General features: G+C 43.1%; 1 protein-coding gene across 1 annotated transcript in view; it reads left to right on the top strand.

Annotated features, from left to right (window-relative positions):
* Nucleotides 1-19,440, top strand: part of MTUS2 (microtubule associated scaffold protein 2) — a 310,632-nt gene that overhangs the window by 104,498 nt on the left and 186,694 nt on the right. The window contains exons 4-5 of the mRNA XM_075050661.1: nucleotides 6,635-9,248; nucleotides 15,245-15,485. Of these exons, the coding sequence (XP_074906762.1) occupies nucleotides 6,939-9,248; nucleotides 15,245-15,485 (2,551 nt within the window). The 5' untranslated portion in view covers nucleotides 6,635-6,938. The remainder of the gene's footprint in view (nucleotides 1-6,634; nucleotides 9,249-15,244; nucleotides 15,486-19,440) is intronic.

Below are 19,440 nucleotides of genomic sequence, written 5' to 3'. Positions count from 1 at the left end.
CATCGCTGCATTGGTCAGAAAATGGGAGCTTCTTTCCTGGGAGCCAAGATTTCTTTCCTGGGGCCTCTTTCTGCAGGAGTTTATCTGTGGGTGCCGTAATGCAGTCAGAGATGCTCAGCCTGTTCGGAGCAGGGCTGGAGCTTGTGCTCAGCCCTTGTCCTGGATGCTGCAGGGGTTTCTCAACTGGGAGCTCATGACCAGGACAGCGTCTGAGGGAAACGACTGGAGGCTTCATGCTTCATGCTTTCAACCAAGTCGCCATCAAGTGCTCCCTCCTTCTGGGAGGACAAACACCCCCCCACACCTCACGGCTCCTCTCTGAGGTGTGACAAAGTGGGCTGCTGTGCAGGTCCCTGCATGCAGCCGAAAGCCTGTGTGATCCTCATCCCCCGGCGGCACAACCCACTGCCCCACCAGGTCGAGAGCATTTACCTTGCAGGAGCGGGTGGCCATTTGCAGGCTGCTGCCTCTGCCCCAGCTGTTTACAAACCCATCGCTTTTCTTTTATGGTAATAGCAAGAAGCATCCGTTCAGTGACAGATGGTTAATAAAGTATTCAGGTGCTTCTCACACACTTTGCACTGAAAGAGCAATCAGCCTAAGCCATGCACAGTGTTACCAGTACAACCAGATGTTTTTAGCGTATCTTGCTGTAAATATTGTGGTTTTAGACTTTCAGTACCGGGATGGGTAAGCAGCTGTGACAGCCTATGTTAGGAAATGTTTATACAGGAGCCAAATTTCTTAACACATTTCATGTTTAATTTCTCTATTTCCAGTTTTATTTTTCCATGAGTTTTGACAATTCCTTTGCATATCTCATAATTATTACTGTTCTATTTTTGTGGCAAATTGAAAACAAAACAGACCGCCAATAACATGGTAATGCTTTACCATTTTTCTTTTATTTGGTGCCTACTGAGGATAACAATATTTCTACGCTGCTTGTTTAACCAAAAAAAAGCTGCTCTTACTATTTAGAATAAGGCTGCTGCTTTCTTTTTCCAGCCAGCTACATTTTACAAACTTGAGCTCTGCTGATTCAGTCCATGCTGTGTGTCGTGGGGCAGAAATCATCCAGCTCAGCTTCACCCTCCCACTGGTGTCTCCAGAGGGTAGGGTGGGACCTGCTGGCCAAATGCAGCTTAGGATGGAACAGAGTGTAGGGGAGGAACAGCAACGGGAAGAAACTCTTGTAGACTTCTTCCCCAAATTATCATTAAATGGCCTCAGGTTTAGAATAGCGGCTCTTAAGAGATAGACATCTCAGAAGGAAACTGATACTCCTGAAGTTAAACAGAAGTATTTAATTATGTTTCTGGCTCCTTGAAATTTTCTTCTCCCTGTGGGATTCATAGCTAACCATAGTCTGGTGGATATAATTTTATTTTACTGTCTAGCATGTTCACATCACTTTGTTAAGGTTTTTTCACAAATATAGTTACTGCATCCTGCCAAGATGCTGTGACATGGAGAGCTATGACTTCATTTTCCACTCTCAGCCATTCAGAGGGGACATTTTTACGCTATACGGTATCAAGAAATGTTTACCCATATCAAGGTTTACATATACCAAGTTCAGTCTTTGAGACTTGCAGTCACGTTTCTTGTCCAGGGTCCCCAGTGAGATGCTGCTAAGTGATGAGCTGTTGTCATTGCTGGGATCGAGTCTCCTCTTACCCCCTGCTCCTGAGCTAAAGAGGGCATCTGAAGAGTTAGGAGATTCACATCTCTGTCATCTCAGAGTGTTCCTGCACAGCAGGGAGTGACTTCAGATGTGTGTATGTCAGCCAACACCAGTCAGGAGAGGTGAGTAATAAAAAATCGAGGAAGAGCCAGCAGAACCCAGGCACAGCTGAGTCTTTTCATCTCACTGACTCCAAAGAGCATAGTGAAGTTGAGCCTGGTCAGTGCCACATAGAATAAACTATCCTGCAGAAAATACAAGCCAAAGCCTCTTAAATAGAAGCTATTTACAGAAGAAGGATCAAATCTTCTGAGGTCCCAAATGTAACACAAAACCATACATCTTACTCCCAAATGTGCCTATCACAGTATGTAAGTCTTTATCACATTGACTGAACCGAAACCAAAAGCTTGTACTCCTTAACAGGGAAAAGTGGACTAATAAGGTATGAATTGATATAGATGCTTGATTATATTTTTATATTAATTTAGCAGGAGTCCTGTGCTGTCAGTATGTTCTAGAGCAGAATGGAGTCTTGTGTTATTTTCAAACACAGAATCATTATTCTGTGTATTCATTGTAATGGCAGCTGTAAAACAGATTGCAAAGTTAAACAGGCAATATTCTGCAGAAGAAGGAAATATTTTGGGGTAATTGTATGGATGCTAATTGTAAGGATGTAATGGGTTCTTCAAGTCTGTGACATCCTTAATCTGAGACTAGATGTCACCAGAAGAGATGAACTTGGAAGGTTGGGTGCATAAGGTCCATCGTGAAAAGTGTTAGCATGAGATGAACCACTTTGGAAAAGTGCCCTTCCCTTCTCACTGACTCTGGAGGAAGCACAGGAGCAATGCTAACACTGCCTGAGATTAATCTCTGCCTGGACAGTATTTTATTGTCCTTTCTCTTAAAAGCAATGTAATTACACATACATTTGAAGTCTGTGTCTCTGGCTAGCACTGACTGCTTTAAGAGGTTAATCTCAGCTGGCAGCGTACTGAGGTAGTGCAGTGCCCTGTATCTGAGAAGGGACAGATCTTTCCTGACCCTCATGTTGATCAGTTTGTACCACCAACATTAAACCAAATTATTTGGTCTGGTCTCTGAAGTGTACCACCATGGCCTGTCTCTCACACTGTGTGTGAAGATGCTTTCAATGAATCAGGTACTTCCACGATGTTTTTTCAAAACTATCTTCATTTGCATTGCTACTAATCATATTGGGGGCAGTGTAAACAAGAGAACAAACGACCTCTTAGCACCATGTTCATAATCTTAAATGCCTTAATTAACTTTGTTCTAAACCCATGTAAGAGATTTAGAGAAGAAAATAAGTGGCAAATTAATGTATTGCTCTACTTGTACATTTGAAATGCATTAGCCTGATATGGTACTTAGGGTTTAATGTACATCATCATCATCATTTACCAATTTGTTTATATATAGTGCTGTAGTACCTGGAGGTTCAGTGTCTCTGGGAGCACAAGGCAGGGAGGGAGCAACTGGTGGGATGGATGAGTCGTGAATGAAGGAGTGAAGTTGAGCCTAGGAAAAAAAAGGGAGTGAGTGAGGGAAGGTATTTTAGCTTTTTTGTCTTTGTTCCTCACCATCCAATTCTATTTTAATTGGCAATAAATTAAATTAATTTTCCCTAAGTGAAGTCTATTTTGCCTGTGATGGTACTTGGGAAATGATCTTCCTGTCTTTATCTTGACCCATGAGCTTTTTCATCTTGTTTTCTCCCCCTGTCCTGTTAAGAAGGGAGAAGGAGAGAGTGGCTGGGTGGGCATCTGGCAGCTGGCCATGGTCATCTCACCACAATCTGTTAAAGTTTTGGGCCATCAGGTGACACTTTTAGTAAGAGAGTACAAGGTAGTGCAAGAAAGATGAGGATGAGTTTCCTCCATCTTTTTCTCAATTCCTCATTGCACTTTCTATTCAATTCATAGAATCATAGAATGGGTTTGGGTCGGAAGGGACCTTCAAAGATCATCTAGTTCAACCCCCCTGCCATGGGCAGGGACACTTTCCACTAGACCAGGTTGCTCCAAGCCCCATCCAACCTGGCCTTGAACACTGCCAGGGATGGGGCATCCACAACTGCTCTGGGCAACCTGTTCCAGTGCCTCACCACCCTCATAGTAAAGAACTTCTTCCTTATATCTAGTCTAAACCTACCTGCTTTTAGTTTAAAACTGTTACCCCTTGTCCTATCACTACAGGCCCTGGTAAAAACTCTTTGTCCATCTTTCTTATAAGCCCCCTTTAAGAATTGAAAGGCTGCAACAGGGTCTCCCCAGAGCCGCCTTCTCCACGCTGAACAATCCCAACTCTCCCAGCCTCTCTCCATAGGAGAGGTATTCCAGCCCTCTGATCTTTTTCGTGGCCCTCACTTTTGGTGCCACAGAGTTTTGCCATTTGCCAGCTGAGGGAGAAGCATGTGCTGACTGAACTCAGCTCCCTCTGGAGCCTACCAGTGCCCCTTCTTAGCTAACCAAACAGATAACAGACATGCTTTGCCCAGTGAAGAGTATTTAGAGTTCAGCTTTCAGGTTGAATATGTAAATTCTGGTATTGTAATTTTTTGGGGAAAAAAAAGGAACAATGAGAAATGAACCAAAAAACTCCATAATGCATATATTTAATTTAATAAGTATTCAATTCTTTTCTCTCTGGGAATAAGGACAGAACACAGAAGTAGTTTAAAAGTCTTGCTTCACAGTGCTTTGTGAACGAGATCTATAATAATACAATTCTGTGGTGTTGAAGTGAAATTCTTAATACCGTGTTCTGTTTCATGAGTTAATTTAATTAGTTATTGTTTGCTGAAGAGCTGGAACTATGCCAGGAGCCTGAATCCAGACTCAACCAACACGCGTGTGCGCCGTGTAAAGAAACTGGATTGAGCTCAGAGCCAGACATTGTGAGCAGAGCTGAACTGAATGCAAAGGCTGGGACGACCTGCTCATAGCGGGTGTTAGAAACGCGGGCCCAGGCTTGCACCCAGGTGTTGCAGACAGAGCAGCGGACTTCATCAGCACTTCCAGTTTGTGCCCCTGGGAGCCCCGATTAGAAACCCAGCAGGGCTGGGAGCATCACAGGTGCTTTGAATTCTGCCTTCTGGGAGCTGTGGAGCAATGTTTTGGGTTTGTGTGGCGGGGTTTTGGTAGTGGGGAAGGGGCTGCAGGGGCGGCTCCTGCGAGAAGCTGCTAGAAGCTTCCTTGGCTCCAAGTCGGATCCATCTCTGGCCAAGGCTGAGCCCATCAGTGACGGCGGTAGCGCCTCTGGGAGAACAGATTTAAGAAGGGGAACTCGTAGTGAGTGGGGGGATTGGAATGTGAGAGGAACACCTCTGCAGATGCTGAGGTCAGTGAGGAAGGAGGGGAGGAGGTGTGCTGGAGGAGGGGATGCCCCCGCAGCCCGTGGTGAGATGGCAGGCTGTCCCCCCCCCCCCCCAGCCCACGGAGCGGAGTGGGGGAGCAGATGCCCACCTGCAGCCTGGGGAGAGAGGAGCCCACGCCGGAGCAGGGGGATGCATGCCCCCCAAGATGGCCGGGACTCCATGGGAAAGTCCGCGCTGGAGCAGGCTGTGACTGAAGATCAGCCCGCGGAAAGGACCCATGCCAGGGAAGTTCATGAAGGACTGTGTCCTGTGGGAGGGACCCCATGGTGGACCAGGGGACGAGTGAGGAGTCCTCCTCCCCCTGAGGAGGAAGGAGCGGCAAAGATGACATGTGATGAACTGACCCCAAACCCCATTCCCCGTCCCCCTGCACTGCTGAGGGGAGGAGGTGGAGAAAATTGGGAGTGGAGTTGTGCCCGGGAAGAAGGGAGGGGTGGGGGGGATGGTGATTCAAGATTTGGTTTTACTTCCCATTATCCTCGTTTTGCTTTGATTTGTAGTAAATTAAATTGATTTTGTTTCTTCCCCAAGCTGAGCCTGTCTTTTGCCCGTGACCGTAAGTGGGGAGTGATCCCTCCCAGTCCTTGTCTCGACCCATGAGCTTTTCTTTGTATTTTCTCCTCCTCATCCCACTGTGGCAGGGGGGAGGAGTGAGCGAGCAGCTTCGTGGTGCTTTGTTGCTGGCTGGGCTTAAACCACAACAAGCGTGTTCCAATTTCCAGTGTCTGTATTTCTTTTATGTTGAAGGGTATGAACATACAGGGTACAAGAAATATCTCAGAGAGTGAACTTGGGTATGGCATAGACAGAAATTTCCCCTTCATCTTGTCGGAGGTGATAGAGGACAAAATCTGGGCTCCTAAATCTACAGGTGGGAGTGACCCAGAAGGAGCTGCACTGTATTGGGACTGGTGTATAATCCTCTATATTTGGACATACACATATGCAACTGTCTTAGAAAAACACAGTTTTTCTTTGCAGACCTCCAGTCATAGCTTTTGCTTTCTTGGTATCTATAGATCTGTCTAAGAAATGTTGAAGGGGATAGGGTGTCAGCACAAGTACAGCCGTGATTTGTACAAGGCAAGGAGAGAAACCCATAAACGTCCCCTAATGGAGCTGGAATTTTATTACTTATGGCTTCTCTATACTGTGGTGCTTTAAATGCATCAGTAGCTACTTGGTGTAATAAAGATATTGTTATAGCAATATCAAAGTGCTTAGACCCTCAATGTGGGATCCCATCCTCACCTAGCTATTTATGCCTATTTCCAGTTGTAAATCTATGTGGCTTAAAAACAGTAGCAACCACTCTTCTAACCAGGGCAGTTTTAACTGTGTAACTTCTCAAGTCAGAGATCTGTGCTACACTAAGAATCTTTGCTGGGAGCAAAGCTGTGATTGAAACAGCATCTAAGGTGTTTGAAAACGCTCTATCCTGGGGATGTACCTGGAAGTGCTGTTGATTTTAACCTTGGTTTTGTTGGCATGATTCCTGACATCAATGTAACGTCTGTTGTTTTGTTTTTTTTTTCTCATAGGTTGGCTGGATTAACTGGCTCTCATTCAGAGGGAACTTGACAGATCTATTTTGCTTTTGTTGAACCTCTCTACTGCATGTCATAAAGATTTCCTAGGCCCAGAGGCTGCATGGAAGACAACTGAGCAGCACAAAAATGTGACTCTGACAAGAGACTCCAAGCTTTCTGACGAGGAATTTTCTACTGATCAGTTTATAATTTAAATGTATAACCGAAGCATGCATAATAGTTAACCTGATAGGGGAAAAAAAAAGATTTCTTATTAATTACGGCTGCCAAAAAAGCAGTCACCTGAAACTTCAAAATGAGTGCTCCGTTAATCCCAAACAAGTCATGTTATGCCCAGCTTCAGGACAACCGCAGCGAAATAAAAAATAATAATGAAAGCATAGTGAGTGTGGGGGATACCAATGCCAACCAAATTGTGACAAAAGTTAGAACCACTGAGGGGGATATTAAGAAACATGATTTGACAGATGAGAGTGGGAATATACACTCTGTAGGATCAGAGAAAGTTACTCATCTGAATACAGAACAGAATAAACTTCTGACCTTCAAAGACACTCAGACCTGTCACACCGGTGTACAAGAAAGTAAGCTGCCCTCCACCACAAGCAGGGAAATGGGGAAAGATTGTAGGACCAGCGAAGCTAAGGATATATCAAGGCATAACAGGATTAGCCGAGGACAAAGTCTGTCCAATTTAAAAAGTAGCACAAATGATGCCAACCTGGAGGTTACTTCCAAAGGTGATGTTGATTTCACCCAGAACTTTGCGAAGGGTAAAATGCCCAGGATTGTGGAGATGGAGAGAATAAAAAGGCTTTCTTTGGGAAGACCAAGTAAATTCTCTCCTCAATCTGAAACATTCGCAAAAGACTGCGTTGGCCGCGTGTCGTGTAAACGTCTGCTTTCTGCATCATTGGACTCCATCGACAGGTCACACCATTTGATAGGAAATACAGAGAAATCACAAAAAACATCCACGGATCATTTCCTTGGGATGGTGTTTCATCCACTTGACAATACCTCAGAGGAAAATACTGTATTTTATTCCAAACCATCTACCTCAGGGAACAAGAAAATAAGTAAACCAGAAAATGTACCAAATGTTAACGTTGAAAGCACACTGCATACTTCTCATTCTCAACATTCAGCTGTTAAGCCCAATGAGATTGCTAGTAAATCAGAAGCACAATTAGGTCAGGGTAATAAAAGTAAAAAACTGGAGCTTAAGACTGCACCATCTCTACAGTCTAAACCTGTGTGTCAACAGAAGATTGAGAGAATTATGCTGGTGGAGTTCCTGGGATGTTCAAAAGATGAAAACACAGCAATGCAGGAACAGAAAGGCTCTGGGTCTGATGCATCAAAATTTCAAATATCCCATTTTCAAGATGCCTGTAATAAAGTAGGGGATCCATTGTCAAGCCAGGTGGTAACCTATCCTGATGACAAATTGCTAGGTGATAACGTCACCATCGGTGGGGAGGGGAGAGGAAGCAATGACAGTGGCAACAGGGCAACTAGCCAGGGTGGTGAGGAATATTTTACTGATGAAGAAGTGGAAACAATATTCCCGCTCACCTGCAGTAGTAAATCCAGTGGCAAAGTGACACCTAGAAAAAATGAAAATTTACATGAAGTTGACGCAGGTTGCGCTGAAACAGTTGGTGAACAGATATGTCTTACACATAATACTAATCTACCTGACAGCAAACCTTTGAAAGCTAATGAGAATAAACTGACGCTAGTCAAAGGAAGCACTGAGGATGCTGCTGTGCCTGCTTCTGATCTCTCAGATCAGCATGGAGTGCGCAGTGCAGAGACAGTGTCAAACCAACAACCTGACAACCACGACAGTGATGCGGAAACCTTGGACTTTTCAGTTCCAAGTAAAAAGACAGCTAATGCACAGAAACATCTTCCAGAGGAAGCACCAGAGAGCTGTGAAGCACTAGAAAGCTGTAATGTTTCGGCAAAGGCTGATGCCTTTTTATGTGTCCCAACGCCTGTGCGCCCGGTGGCAACGCTGGATGTTAATAGTCAGCCCACGCTATCAAACAGTAATTTGAAGGACCTTTATGCACTTCATGTTGACAAACTGTCACCTTCCTCAGTCCTACCTCCCATTGACAGTACGCAGTTATTAAACATATCCCCTAAAGTGCCTATCAAGACTGCTTGCAGCAGTGCCATCCCCAAACCTATCCTGGTCCACTCCAAGGGCTCCCTCGCAGACAAGGCGGGTGTGGACAGTGACTGCGGTGAAAAGCTGGAAGAAAGTGTCGAGATGAAACCTGCCATACCCAGGCCCAAACCCGTGAGACCTAAAATCATCACATACATTAGGAGAAACCCTCGGTCGATAGAGCAGCTCGACCCTTCGTTTGCACCGGCAGGGCTGCCCTTTGGTAGCCCTGCGTGTGGCATGCCCATCTCTACAGAGCAGAAGGTATCCAACGGAGGGGAGGCAAAGCCCACCAGCATCCTGTACGACAAATTTAAACCTGACCTCCAGAAGCCAAGACTCTTCAGTTCTGGACTGGTGGTGTCAGGAATCAGGCCCCCTGGCCATCACTTCGGTCCGATGAGCGAGAAGTTTCTGCAGGAGGTAAGGAGGCAGCTTTGACAGCCTTTTTTGTGTGCCCGGTGGCGATCATTTACTTACTTGGTGCTGCCAGAAGTTAGTTTTCAAATCCCAAATAAGAAATAAATCCTAAATCAAGGCAATGTGTGATCATTAGAAATAAACTTACTTAACCGTTTCTGGCACTGACCCTCTCACGATGTCTGATCTGTGACTGGAAGTTGTCACTGTGTTCCTCCAATGTTTTCCAGCAAACCAGTCACCTGCTAGTAGTATAAATAGGGATGTTTAGAAATGAAGAGACATGCTGTTTGAATTTATTCATAAATGGAATTTCTTTTTTTCCCAAGAAGCAGCTTTGGGAAATGAATGTAATTTGCCCACAGACACTTTTCCTCCTTAATGGGAAAGTTGGCAGGTTTTTGCAGACAGAGCACTAGAGGTCTAAACTAATTCCCTTCTGTTTAGCTGTACTGAAACCCAGGGACTATAAGAGCTCTTGTTAGATTATATATATCATACAGGAAAAGATTTACTTTTGACTCATTTTAATGCTGTGTGTTATATTGACCTGCACCTCAAATAAGTCTCTTTTCCCCAGAAAGCCTCCCCGAGCAACCAAAAGGCGGTGGAAGTCCCTCTGGCCAACCCTGGCTTCTGATAGCTTGTTGTGTTTCTGCCTTGATAAGTTGGTCAGGAGTTTTGGTTCCCTGAAATCCTTGCTGGGAAGTGACCACAGTGGAGAAAGGTTGACCTTGCTTGAAAGGTGGAGAAAGGACATGGAAGAGGGAGCTACATTCGGGTCTGTGATGTGCCCTTGCATCTGCTGCTTGGGACCTGTGGTAGCTCAACAACCAAGCTTTTTGTATAAATACTGAAGATAACACAAGTGTTTTTAATTTGAACCAGTCTTAAAAAAAAAATTAACTTTTTTTTTTTTCTGTGTGTCTTGTGGTCTTATGGAGGCTATTTTAATGCCTGCCTCATTCTACATACAGTATTTATCCAAGGAACAGCATTGAAATAACAAATTTGGTGACTGTTGACAATCAAAAGCTGGCAAATACCCAAATTAAGATATCATGTGTGAGTGTAGACTGGCCCTTATGGCATGTTAACAGGCAATCTACTGAAGTGATCATGGATTATAGTTTTTCATAGAGCACCATCTCATCCCAAACACAGAAAGGACAGTGCTTGCTGCCCTTTCCCCTCTAACTTCAGTTTCCAGCTCTGTCCCTTATATTTTGCATGCAGAGGAGGAATTATTCAAGTAATTTTAAGGTTGTCTATGTTAGCTGTTATTAGTATATCTTCACAATTGCCTTGTAAGGTGAGGGGAAGATTACTAGGTTATTACTGTTTAATGTATGGCAACAGAAATTAAAGCCAAAATAACAGAGACTGAGCAGCTGTTTGGCTATTTATAGGGTGACATGACCCTCCGAAGACCATAGGTGTCTATGACCCATAGAGTTGGGGTTCAGATAATCAGGCAGGATCGGCAAACACACCTGGGAGCAAAGGACTGATTCCTGTGCACCACTGAGGACTGTTCTTAACATGAGAAGGACAAAGGTTGTGGCAAATCTGCAGCATGATTTACTCTAGACTAGGGTTAGAAGCAGGACACTTAGAGGCTGGAGAAGATCCATAGCATCTTCCCCAGCTCCTCCAAGAAATATGACTTTGGGTGGGTATTTCAACGAGGGAAGATTTGAACCCAAGCAAGCTACTTCTTCAGGGAAGCTGGACTGCCTGGAGGAGAGGCTGGGAAGGAAAAGTCAATCAAACTGGGGTTTGTGTTACGACTTTGCATTAGCCCAGGAGTCAGGAGCTGATAGCAGAGGGTAGTATTACTGTTTTGGGCTGCCACCCTAAAAGCAATTACTTTACTCTCCTGCTAGTTAGAGGAATGCAAAAGGGACTGATTTGGCTCCGGTATGGATCAAGAGAAAGGAAGATGACTGATCCATGGAAGTGGAGAGATGCTTAGAAGAGCAGCTGTGCACAGTACGGGTTCATGACAGATGACTGATGTGTAATCCAAAAGAAACCAATTAGGACGGATTGAGATAGATCAAAATCACCCTGGTGAAGGGACAGCGTTGAAGACTCAGAGATTTTGGAGACAAGGAGACAACGGGGCAGGATGGCTACTGTTTTGTGAGAGAAAAAATCCCAGATTGCCCTATTTCACACATCCAGTTTGGGCTTTGGAGAGCTTTGATTAGCATTTTATAGCTCTTTACATAGCTGTGATAGGGAGTGTTAATAGCTGCTCTCAATCAGACCTGTAATCTCTAAGCACCCTTCAGCTAGCTAAATGGTAGGAACAATTAAATACCCATCAGGGTGCCATGAGCTAGAAAAAATAGGAAGGTGCCCTCTTCAACAGGAGACTCCAAGGCAAGGCCCGGGGAGCTGTGTGAGGAAGACTCCGGGGCTACCTCCATGCAGTGGGGAGCCTGCCGGGCTCCTTGAGCTGCCTGTCCTAAAGCCAACGTAGGGCAACTCAGACAAAAAGCCCAGCTCATGCGTGAAGGCAGTCTAGCTGTGCTTAGAGACTGGGTCCATAATGGAATTGAGTTAAGGTTAAATGAGCACTGGCAGCTACTTTTTTCTTTTTTTTTTTTCCCTACCTTGGCATGGTGTGGAGGTAAACCTTTCATGCCTGTCTTCGTCCCCAAAAGAAAGGTAGAAAACCCCTCAAAGTGAATTGCTTAAAAAACCCAGTCATTGTCCAGGGCAGATCACTGCTGCCCACGTGCTTCATCACAATGTGGGCTCCCCATCTCAACGTGGACCTCAGCCTCTTCTAGTCAGCACCAGTGGGAATTTGTGGCCAGTTTGTGTTCCCAGTTACCTCCGTGGGAAGTAACACAGCAAATCGTGGGACCCAAAGGCTGTAGCCTTGCCAGTGAACTGAACAGTGGGAGGGCACGGCCTCCAGTGCTCACGCAAGGTTATCCATACTGCTGGACTGGGAGCACGCTCCCCAGCTCAGTGTCCACCTCTGCCAGCGTGTGCTCACCCAGAGGCTGTTCCCAAGGACCAGTATGGATGAGACCAGCCTGGTCTGAAGGGTGAGAGTTTACCCATATGGATATGGTCTGTGCCTTGTCAGAGAGTGCTCGTTGGCTCACTTTATTCACTGCTTTATGGCTGCTACCAAGAGCCCTGGTACTGGTGGGGGTCTGTAAGGAGGTCTGCCGATCCCCAGCTCTCCCGCCTGCCCCATTCAACCATGGACTAAAGCCTAAAGTTGAAATGAAAGGCCTGTAGTGGAAAAAGGGGTAGGGGGAGTTGTTTTATACATAGTCACCAGCAATTTTTCCCCCTAATCTCATTACCTGAACTGCCTGAACTGATGTTGCCAACGCTTTTCCCAAATAGTTGCCTGAAGCAGGCACTGGACAAGAAAATTCTTGCTTGAGGCATTAATGTTTGACAATGTTATAAACAAAGAAACACGAAGGAAAGCGTTGGGTATCCTTACCTGCTGGCCATGCTGCCAGCTCTGCTTGGGATTACCCAGCATGTGGAAATTCCTGTACACTCCAAGTATTTGCTGCAGACTTTCCAACTCTTTCTAAGAAATTTCTTAAATGGGGTGAGTGGGGAATGAGCAGACAGCCACACACAGTAAAACTCTCAGCTGAGCTGCTTTTTAGTTGGCAGGCTGCAATAGATCTTTTCTTTAAAAGGCCCTCATACAAAAATCCAGTACAGGATGCTCACAGGTCTCATATTAATCCATATCTTTCTGAAGAGCTTTAAAATGGCCTTATAATCAATAATTGCATACAATTCTATTGAGACTGCTGCATTTTACACTTCATGGATTCACTGTTAAATAGAAAAGAAAAAATAATATGTCTTAATAGCAAGTATATGTCTCCCAAAACTGGGCTCTTCAATAAAAGCATCTATTTCTTGAGAGGTATTTGGGTAAATTACAGTTTGACTCGATGATTTTAAGGGTCTTTTCCAACCTAAATGATTCTATTCTAAATCCTTCTCACTTCTCTCAGCTTGAGAAGATGTTTTATGCTTGTGATTGATTGATTGGTTTTGTGTGGATGTTTGTTGCCCTTCTGTGTTACTCCTAGCATACTGTCAATAAAGAAAAAAAATGAGGTGACTGAAGGTTTGGCTAAGCTGACCCAGTTTATCAAAAATACATGGTTTCTATATTTAACGATTTTCTCTATTCCTTATACTGAAGAACTTGGCATTAGTATGTACACTGCCAGTTAAATATGAAATGATAGGAAGTGTATAGTGGAATCTGATTGAAATAAATTCATCAGGGAGAGAGAAGATAACCAAATCTTATCCAGGAAAACAATCTCATATCCAGAAGTTGAAAATAAGCAGCTAAGCTTCTCCTGCAGTCTGAGCCTAGAGAATCATGTATACAGTAAAAAACCTGCACCCTAACTTGTAGAAATAGGTCATAGGAGTATAATAAAAAAGGAAACGGGAAGATCTAATGGCAGGAAATAGGAGTGCAAACAAAGGAAAAAATATAGAGCAAAAATATAATGCTCAGTGTTTGTTGCGTCTGCCCTCCCAGTTCCTGTGCAAAGGGCTCAAAGATTTTATATTTAATAGTTTAAGACCAATCTTGTCTCTTTTAGCATATTAAAGATTTTCTAAATTAGGATTAAAGATCTTGAAGCAGCTAGGATCAAAGCTTTTATAGCCAATGTTGAAGTGCATATTCTAAATGCTTATAATTGCTAAATAGAAATTGATTTGGCATATTATATGCATCATAACTTACAGCAGAGTTAATTAATTGGCAGTTACATTTCTTCCTAGGTAGCCTATGGCACTTTTTGATTAATTTTTAAACAAATTTAGTTCAGATTTCCTATTTCCTAAGCTTTTTTTTTTTCCTGTGGCCTAAATGGGATGCACTGAAAAAATATTTATGGGTCCTTTCTACATTATGATGATTTTGCATTTTATAAGAAAATGGTAAAGAAGTTGCACTCTACCCAGAAAAGCAAACGGTTCTTTGTAAATGAGAGAGATGAAAACTACTGACATTGCTCTCTGCCCTTGTCCCAAGTCACGAAGCAGCACAGCGAGGTGGGCATCAGAGCCCAGCTTGAGTGTAGAAAGATGCAAGGGCTGAATCGGGGAACCAGGTCATTCCCTGACTGCAAGTTCCCTGGTAACAGCCGGTTTGCTGGAAATACTTCCAGCTTGGGATTTACTGTGCTGTCCTCACAGTATACGCCCATTAAAATACTGAGAGATTTGTCACTGATTTTAGCAAAGCAGCATCTAATTGTGATAAACAGTAAATGTTTCACGTCTGCAAATTTGCTTTTTTTCTCCAATTCAAATGGGCAGCTGGGTTTTATAGCTCTGATTTGGAATATTCAACAGCCCCCTGAAAATGTAACATACAGAAATGTGCCCACCTCCACAACCAGATCTCTTTTCAGGAACTTCAGGGGCACAGATTACAATGAACATTTCACAGTAAGAACATGTAGAGTTTTTTTTTCACACAAGTGATTTGACAATACCATTTCTCTGATAAAATGAACTTAAAATACCTTCAGCTTTATTTTTAGCTATCTAAGTTAAAACTGACTTCCTCCAAAATCATATCTCAGTAAGAATATTTTAAATAACTTCTAATGCAAATTCCACTTACTCTCTTGGTGTATCTACCTCTGTAAGTAATATCACCTTTCAGAACTTAACAGTAACTTCATCTTCACTAATTGAAGATTGTCCATTTATCTATTTTCTTTTGGGGGAGAGATCAATTCTTTATTTGGGTTTAGTTGTGTATTGAGACTGTAATGTGTGTCTATTTTTGGACAGTGACTCATATGGTAAAACCATCCCTTTTTGAAAGTGATGATCAGTCTGCAGTGTTCTGAAGCCCAGAATCACAATGAAGGAAAATTAGCCTTTATAAGCAATTTAGAGCTCCATATTTTCTGGGTTTATCGATTTATTGCATAATATCTGTGTTCATGATTTTTCCGTAGGTTGGGGAAAGACCTGCGAAAGATGAATTTTGCCCTCCATCCTATGCTCACTATGAGGTCCCACCAAGTTTTTATCGATCTGCCATGATACTCAAGCCACAGTTAGGACTGGGTGCAGTGTCCAGGTTACCATCTGCAAAGAGCAGGATTCTCATTGCAAGTCAAAGATCCTCAGGTAGCTGTCTCCATCAGCAAGGAGAAATAACGAGTGCTCCTAGCCTCTATCATCCTGATGCTTCAGGTAAAGTATGAACTTTCTTTCCTTTCCTTCAACTGTAGTCGCCAATAAGATTTTTTTTTTTCAGACAGAAATATCACAAAATGAGCAACATCTTGACCTGATGCTGCAAAGCTCCAACAGCACTCTTTGAGATGTGTCTTTTTATCCTGCATCAAGGCTGACTAGGGAGTTTGGGACTTGCACAAAGGTTGTTTAACAGGTCATTGCCAAAGAAGGAGAATCAATTTCAGTAATAATTCTCACTGTGCTCTTTTTTATCATCCTCCTCCTTGCAAATGCCTGAAAAAAACCTTGCTTTTGTCCTGTGGAAGATAACGGGGCATTTTCTTCCATCATGAAGACCCCGTCGTTCAATCTGAATATGCCATTCCCCACCATGTTGTGCTCTGAAAGCCTCGGCAGTGTTCAGATGTGCCAGCAGAGATCTTGAATCTCTGAAGCCCTGGTGTACGCCTCTTTGGAGACAACATTTCTAATACTTTTTTCTTCCCAGCTACTGCCCAGCTCAGCATGACCCTGGGCAGAATTACAGGGGAGGGAAAAGCAAGAGAAGAGTTGGAAGGAGAAGTGTACGGTGCCACGAGACAGAGATAATAATTACTTCTACACGACACTCCTTGGTAGCCTCGAAAAGCTTGGAGGTTTTAACAACATACATTTAAACAGCAGCAAGTTCAGACACAACTGAAAATCAGTCATTGCCAGAGTGAAACATAGCAGCTGTTTAACAGGCTACAAGTCTGCAGAGATTTTTAAAAATACTCATAAGGGATAAAGTTAAGTAATGACTTGGGTTCATATGGTCCCTCCTCTTGCCCTAGGATGGGATTCTTTCTGATAGATGTTTATTTAGCCTGTTCATGAAAAACTATTTATAAAAACCTTCAATATGAGATCCTGGAGCCTCTGAAAGCAGGCTGCGCTGATGCATTACCTGCTTTCAAGTTAAACGTTTTCCCTAGTGTTTTGCCTAATCCCCTTTGTTGCAGTTTACTTCCTCTTCTATCTGGAGTGGACGTGGGGTCTTCTCCTCTTTGCAGGTATTTGAAAACTATTATTTTCTCTCCCCAGTGTCCATTTCTCCATACTAAGCTGCAGAAGAAATTTAGAGAAAATTAGAATGGCAATGGGCCATAAGTGTCTTTACTTACCCTGAGAGGACAGTATCAGTCAGTAAAACAGGTTGCCAGGATTTGGGATTTATCAGAAAATCAAGGTTCTCTGTAACACAGTGCCTCTTGCCACTATCCTTTACTATCTGACCCTGCATCTGGAGTTTATCTAAGTTGATGTCATTAGCAGAAGCTGACCAAGCTCAGCTGTATGTGACTTCTCAGACACTCCAAGATTGCACGCTGTGTAGTAAATACCAATTCAGCGCTGTGAGTTGAGTTCAGTCAGCACTGAACATGGGAATACAGGTGCAGAGAGCAATTGGGTCATATTTTCCATTTAAATGAAACTGCAAGAGGCTGCAAGTTCAGCATATAAGTAGGGTAAGCCATTGCAGAACAGGAACCGGTTTGGGAGATAGATATGAGAGGAATATACGAACAGGACCTTTTAACAAATCCACTGTCTTTTCTGACCCTTGGAAATGAGCATAGTCTTGATTTTTATTCATCCATCATGCCTATTATCCTGCATCATTGATGACTGCAGACATGACTTTTCCTTAGCCATTTTTAATAAATATAGGAACTTGTCTTGTATGTATTAATTGACTGTCTTCCTATATTATGTGACATTCTAAAATCTAAACGGTATCAGGCTATCAGTCCTATTTATTGTCTGTAATACTGCCTTTAAAAATGCCAGTGCATGAGAAGTATGCCTAAGGAAATTGCACTAGCTGTTAGTGCAATTCCTATCCCACTGAAGTTGTATTTCCTAAAGTTTTCATGTTTCTCAAAAGTTGGGGTTTTTTGATCTTATCACTGATTATTTCTTGGACCTTGTCTGCTTTGGAGGTCAAATTTAATTCATAGCTCTCCATAATTTCCTTCCTACAACTGTTACTTTGTTTGTTCCTCTCTAGTCTATTGATACCTCGCTGTTTCAAAGATGCTGTTAGAGATAACTCATGGTAGTCCAATAATCTGTCTGCCATCTCTTTCAGGATCCTGAAGTGTGTCTCATCTGGTCTTTGAGATCTGACTGTTTTTATTGATTTTAAATTACCCAAGACTTGTTCTGGAGAGGTTGCTAATGTCTCTAGTTTTTCACTGTCCACCCAAGGATACATTGTTTTAACTTCTGGCATCTCACCTTCCATTTTCCTTGTGAGATGAAGAACGTGTTTAATTTTTCTGCAACATCTTATTCTGTTGCAAAGTACTTCTCATTGCTCTCTGTTGATTCAATGCCTCTTTGTATTGATCTTTTGTGTATTTCTGATATCTTATATTAGTTGCTTTACATTCTTTTTTTTTTTTTTTGGCATTTTATTTCCCAATTATCTCTTCAAGATCAGCTAATAATCACCTTTTCCTTGTCCAAAGCCTTTGTCCTTGTATACCTCAAATGACTTAGTCTTTCTCTCAGCAGCGTTCATAGGTCAGCATACCAGTCTTTTCATCTTGAATAATTCCTTTTAAGAAGAGTGAATTGCTCATGAAAGAGGCTGAAGTGACAGCAGACAGGCCAAGACTGGCATAGGAGTGGAAGGGCAGCAGAGAACTGGTTCCTGTGGCTGTGTGCACACAAGTGCACAAACACAGACCAGAGATGGGTCCCTAGTTGCCACGGAGGGGCTGGATGGGACAGCAACCCCTGGCATGCCAGAGCTGGTGTGGGGCTGACTGGAGGGGCTCAGGGTAGGGCCAGGAACCATCTAGCCAATTGTTTTAAGGTACCCAACACCATTTTCAACCACTTTCCCTTAATTTGGCATTTGGTTGTGGTATTAAACTTTAATCTGCATTATTGGTTTTGCTGCAATATTTGAGAAACGGGATTAAACACAGCTTCAATAGAGTCATATTTACAAATATAAGCAAATGAAATGCATGAACATATGGTCAGCATACTGGAAGTGGAGCTGGTAAGACCCTTGCTCATGGGTGTTGTGGGGTGTGAGGGCTTGGCTGACTGCAGCCAAAGCAGCTGGAGACTAGGAGGTATTTTTCTCTCAGGGATACCCATCCTACCTTCAAGACTGCTAATCAGCATCTCTTGCAGCTCAGTCCTGAGCTTTTAATCCAGTTTCTAATCCTAGTGATTTCAGTCCTGCCCTGGGGTAATGGAAGCAGAAGGATCTAGCCAGTTGCCATCCCGTGACAAAGTGTGAGGTACCATGGAGGCTTTTAAACTGAAATCGCCATGGCACAGTATCGAGGACAGCAGCAGTGCCTCATAATGAGGATTTTATTCCCCTTTGCCATGCCATTCATAATGTAGCAGTCTGTTTAAGCAGCACTGATAAGCTGAGTGGCTTGGCCCATGTATAACACTAATACTCATAAAATTGACTCTGAAGTAATTGATAATTAAATCCCTGAACTGCCGTGATGGACTGCAAGTACTACAAGTACATTAAGGGTTTCGTTAGTTTTAAGACATGCCAAGTAGAAAGTAAAATAATAATGAATGATCCAACAAGTGTGATCTCCAAGTGTGATCCCTAAAAGGTGACTGGAGCAGTGATCCTTCTTTGTCCGTAGGACATGGCACACGCGTTGGCATTGGCTGTGAGTTCCTTATTAAGCAGTGCTGGTCCTTAGGTGATGCTTTGCCTCAGATGGGTCAGGCAAGGAGCCTGACTGTAAGAAGAAGCATTCTGCACTATAGGTAAGATAGGAAGTCATTGAATTATGATGTATTTAAAGGTGCAATAGCGTCTCTGAAAGCTTAACATTTTTTTGTTTTATGTAAATTGCCTCTGCTGTTTCTATGGGAAAATTGTAATTCAAAACAAGCATTGAAGGATACTGTGTCTATAACATATAAATTATAA

This window comes from Buteo buteo, chromosome 18 (assembly GCF_964188355.1).
Source record: "Buteo buteo chromosome 18, bButBut1.hap1.1, whole genome shotgun sequence".
In the NCBI taxonomy this organism is placed as follows: Eukaryota; Metazoa; Chordata; class Aves; order Accipitriformes; family Accipitridae; genus Buteo; species Buteo buteo.
The sequence above is the reverse complement of the archived record's forward strand: the minus strand, read 5'-3'. Positions and strand labels throughout refer to the sequence as shown.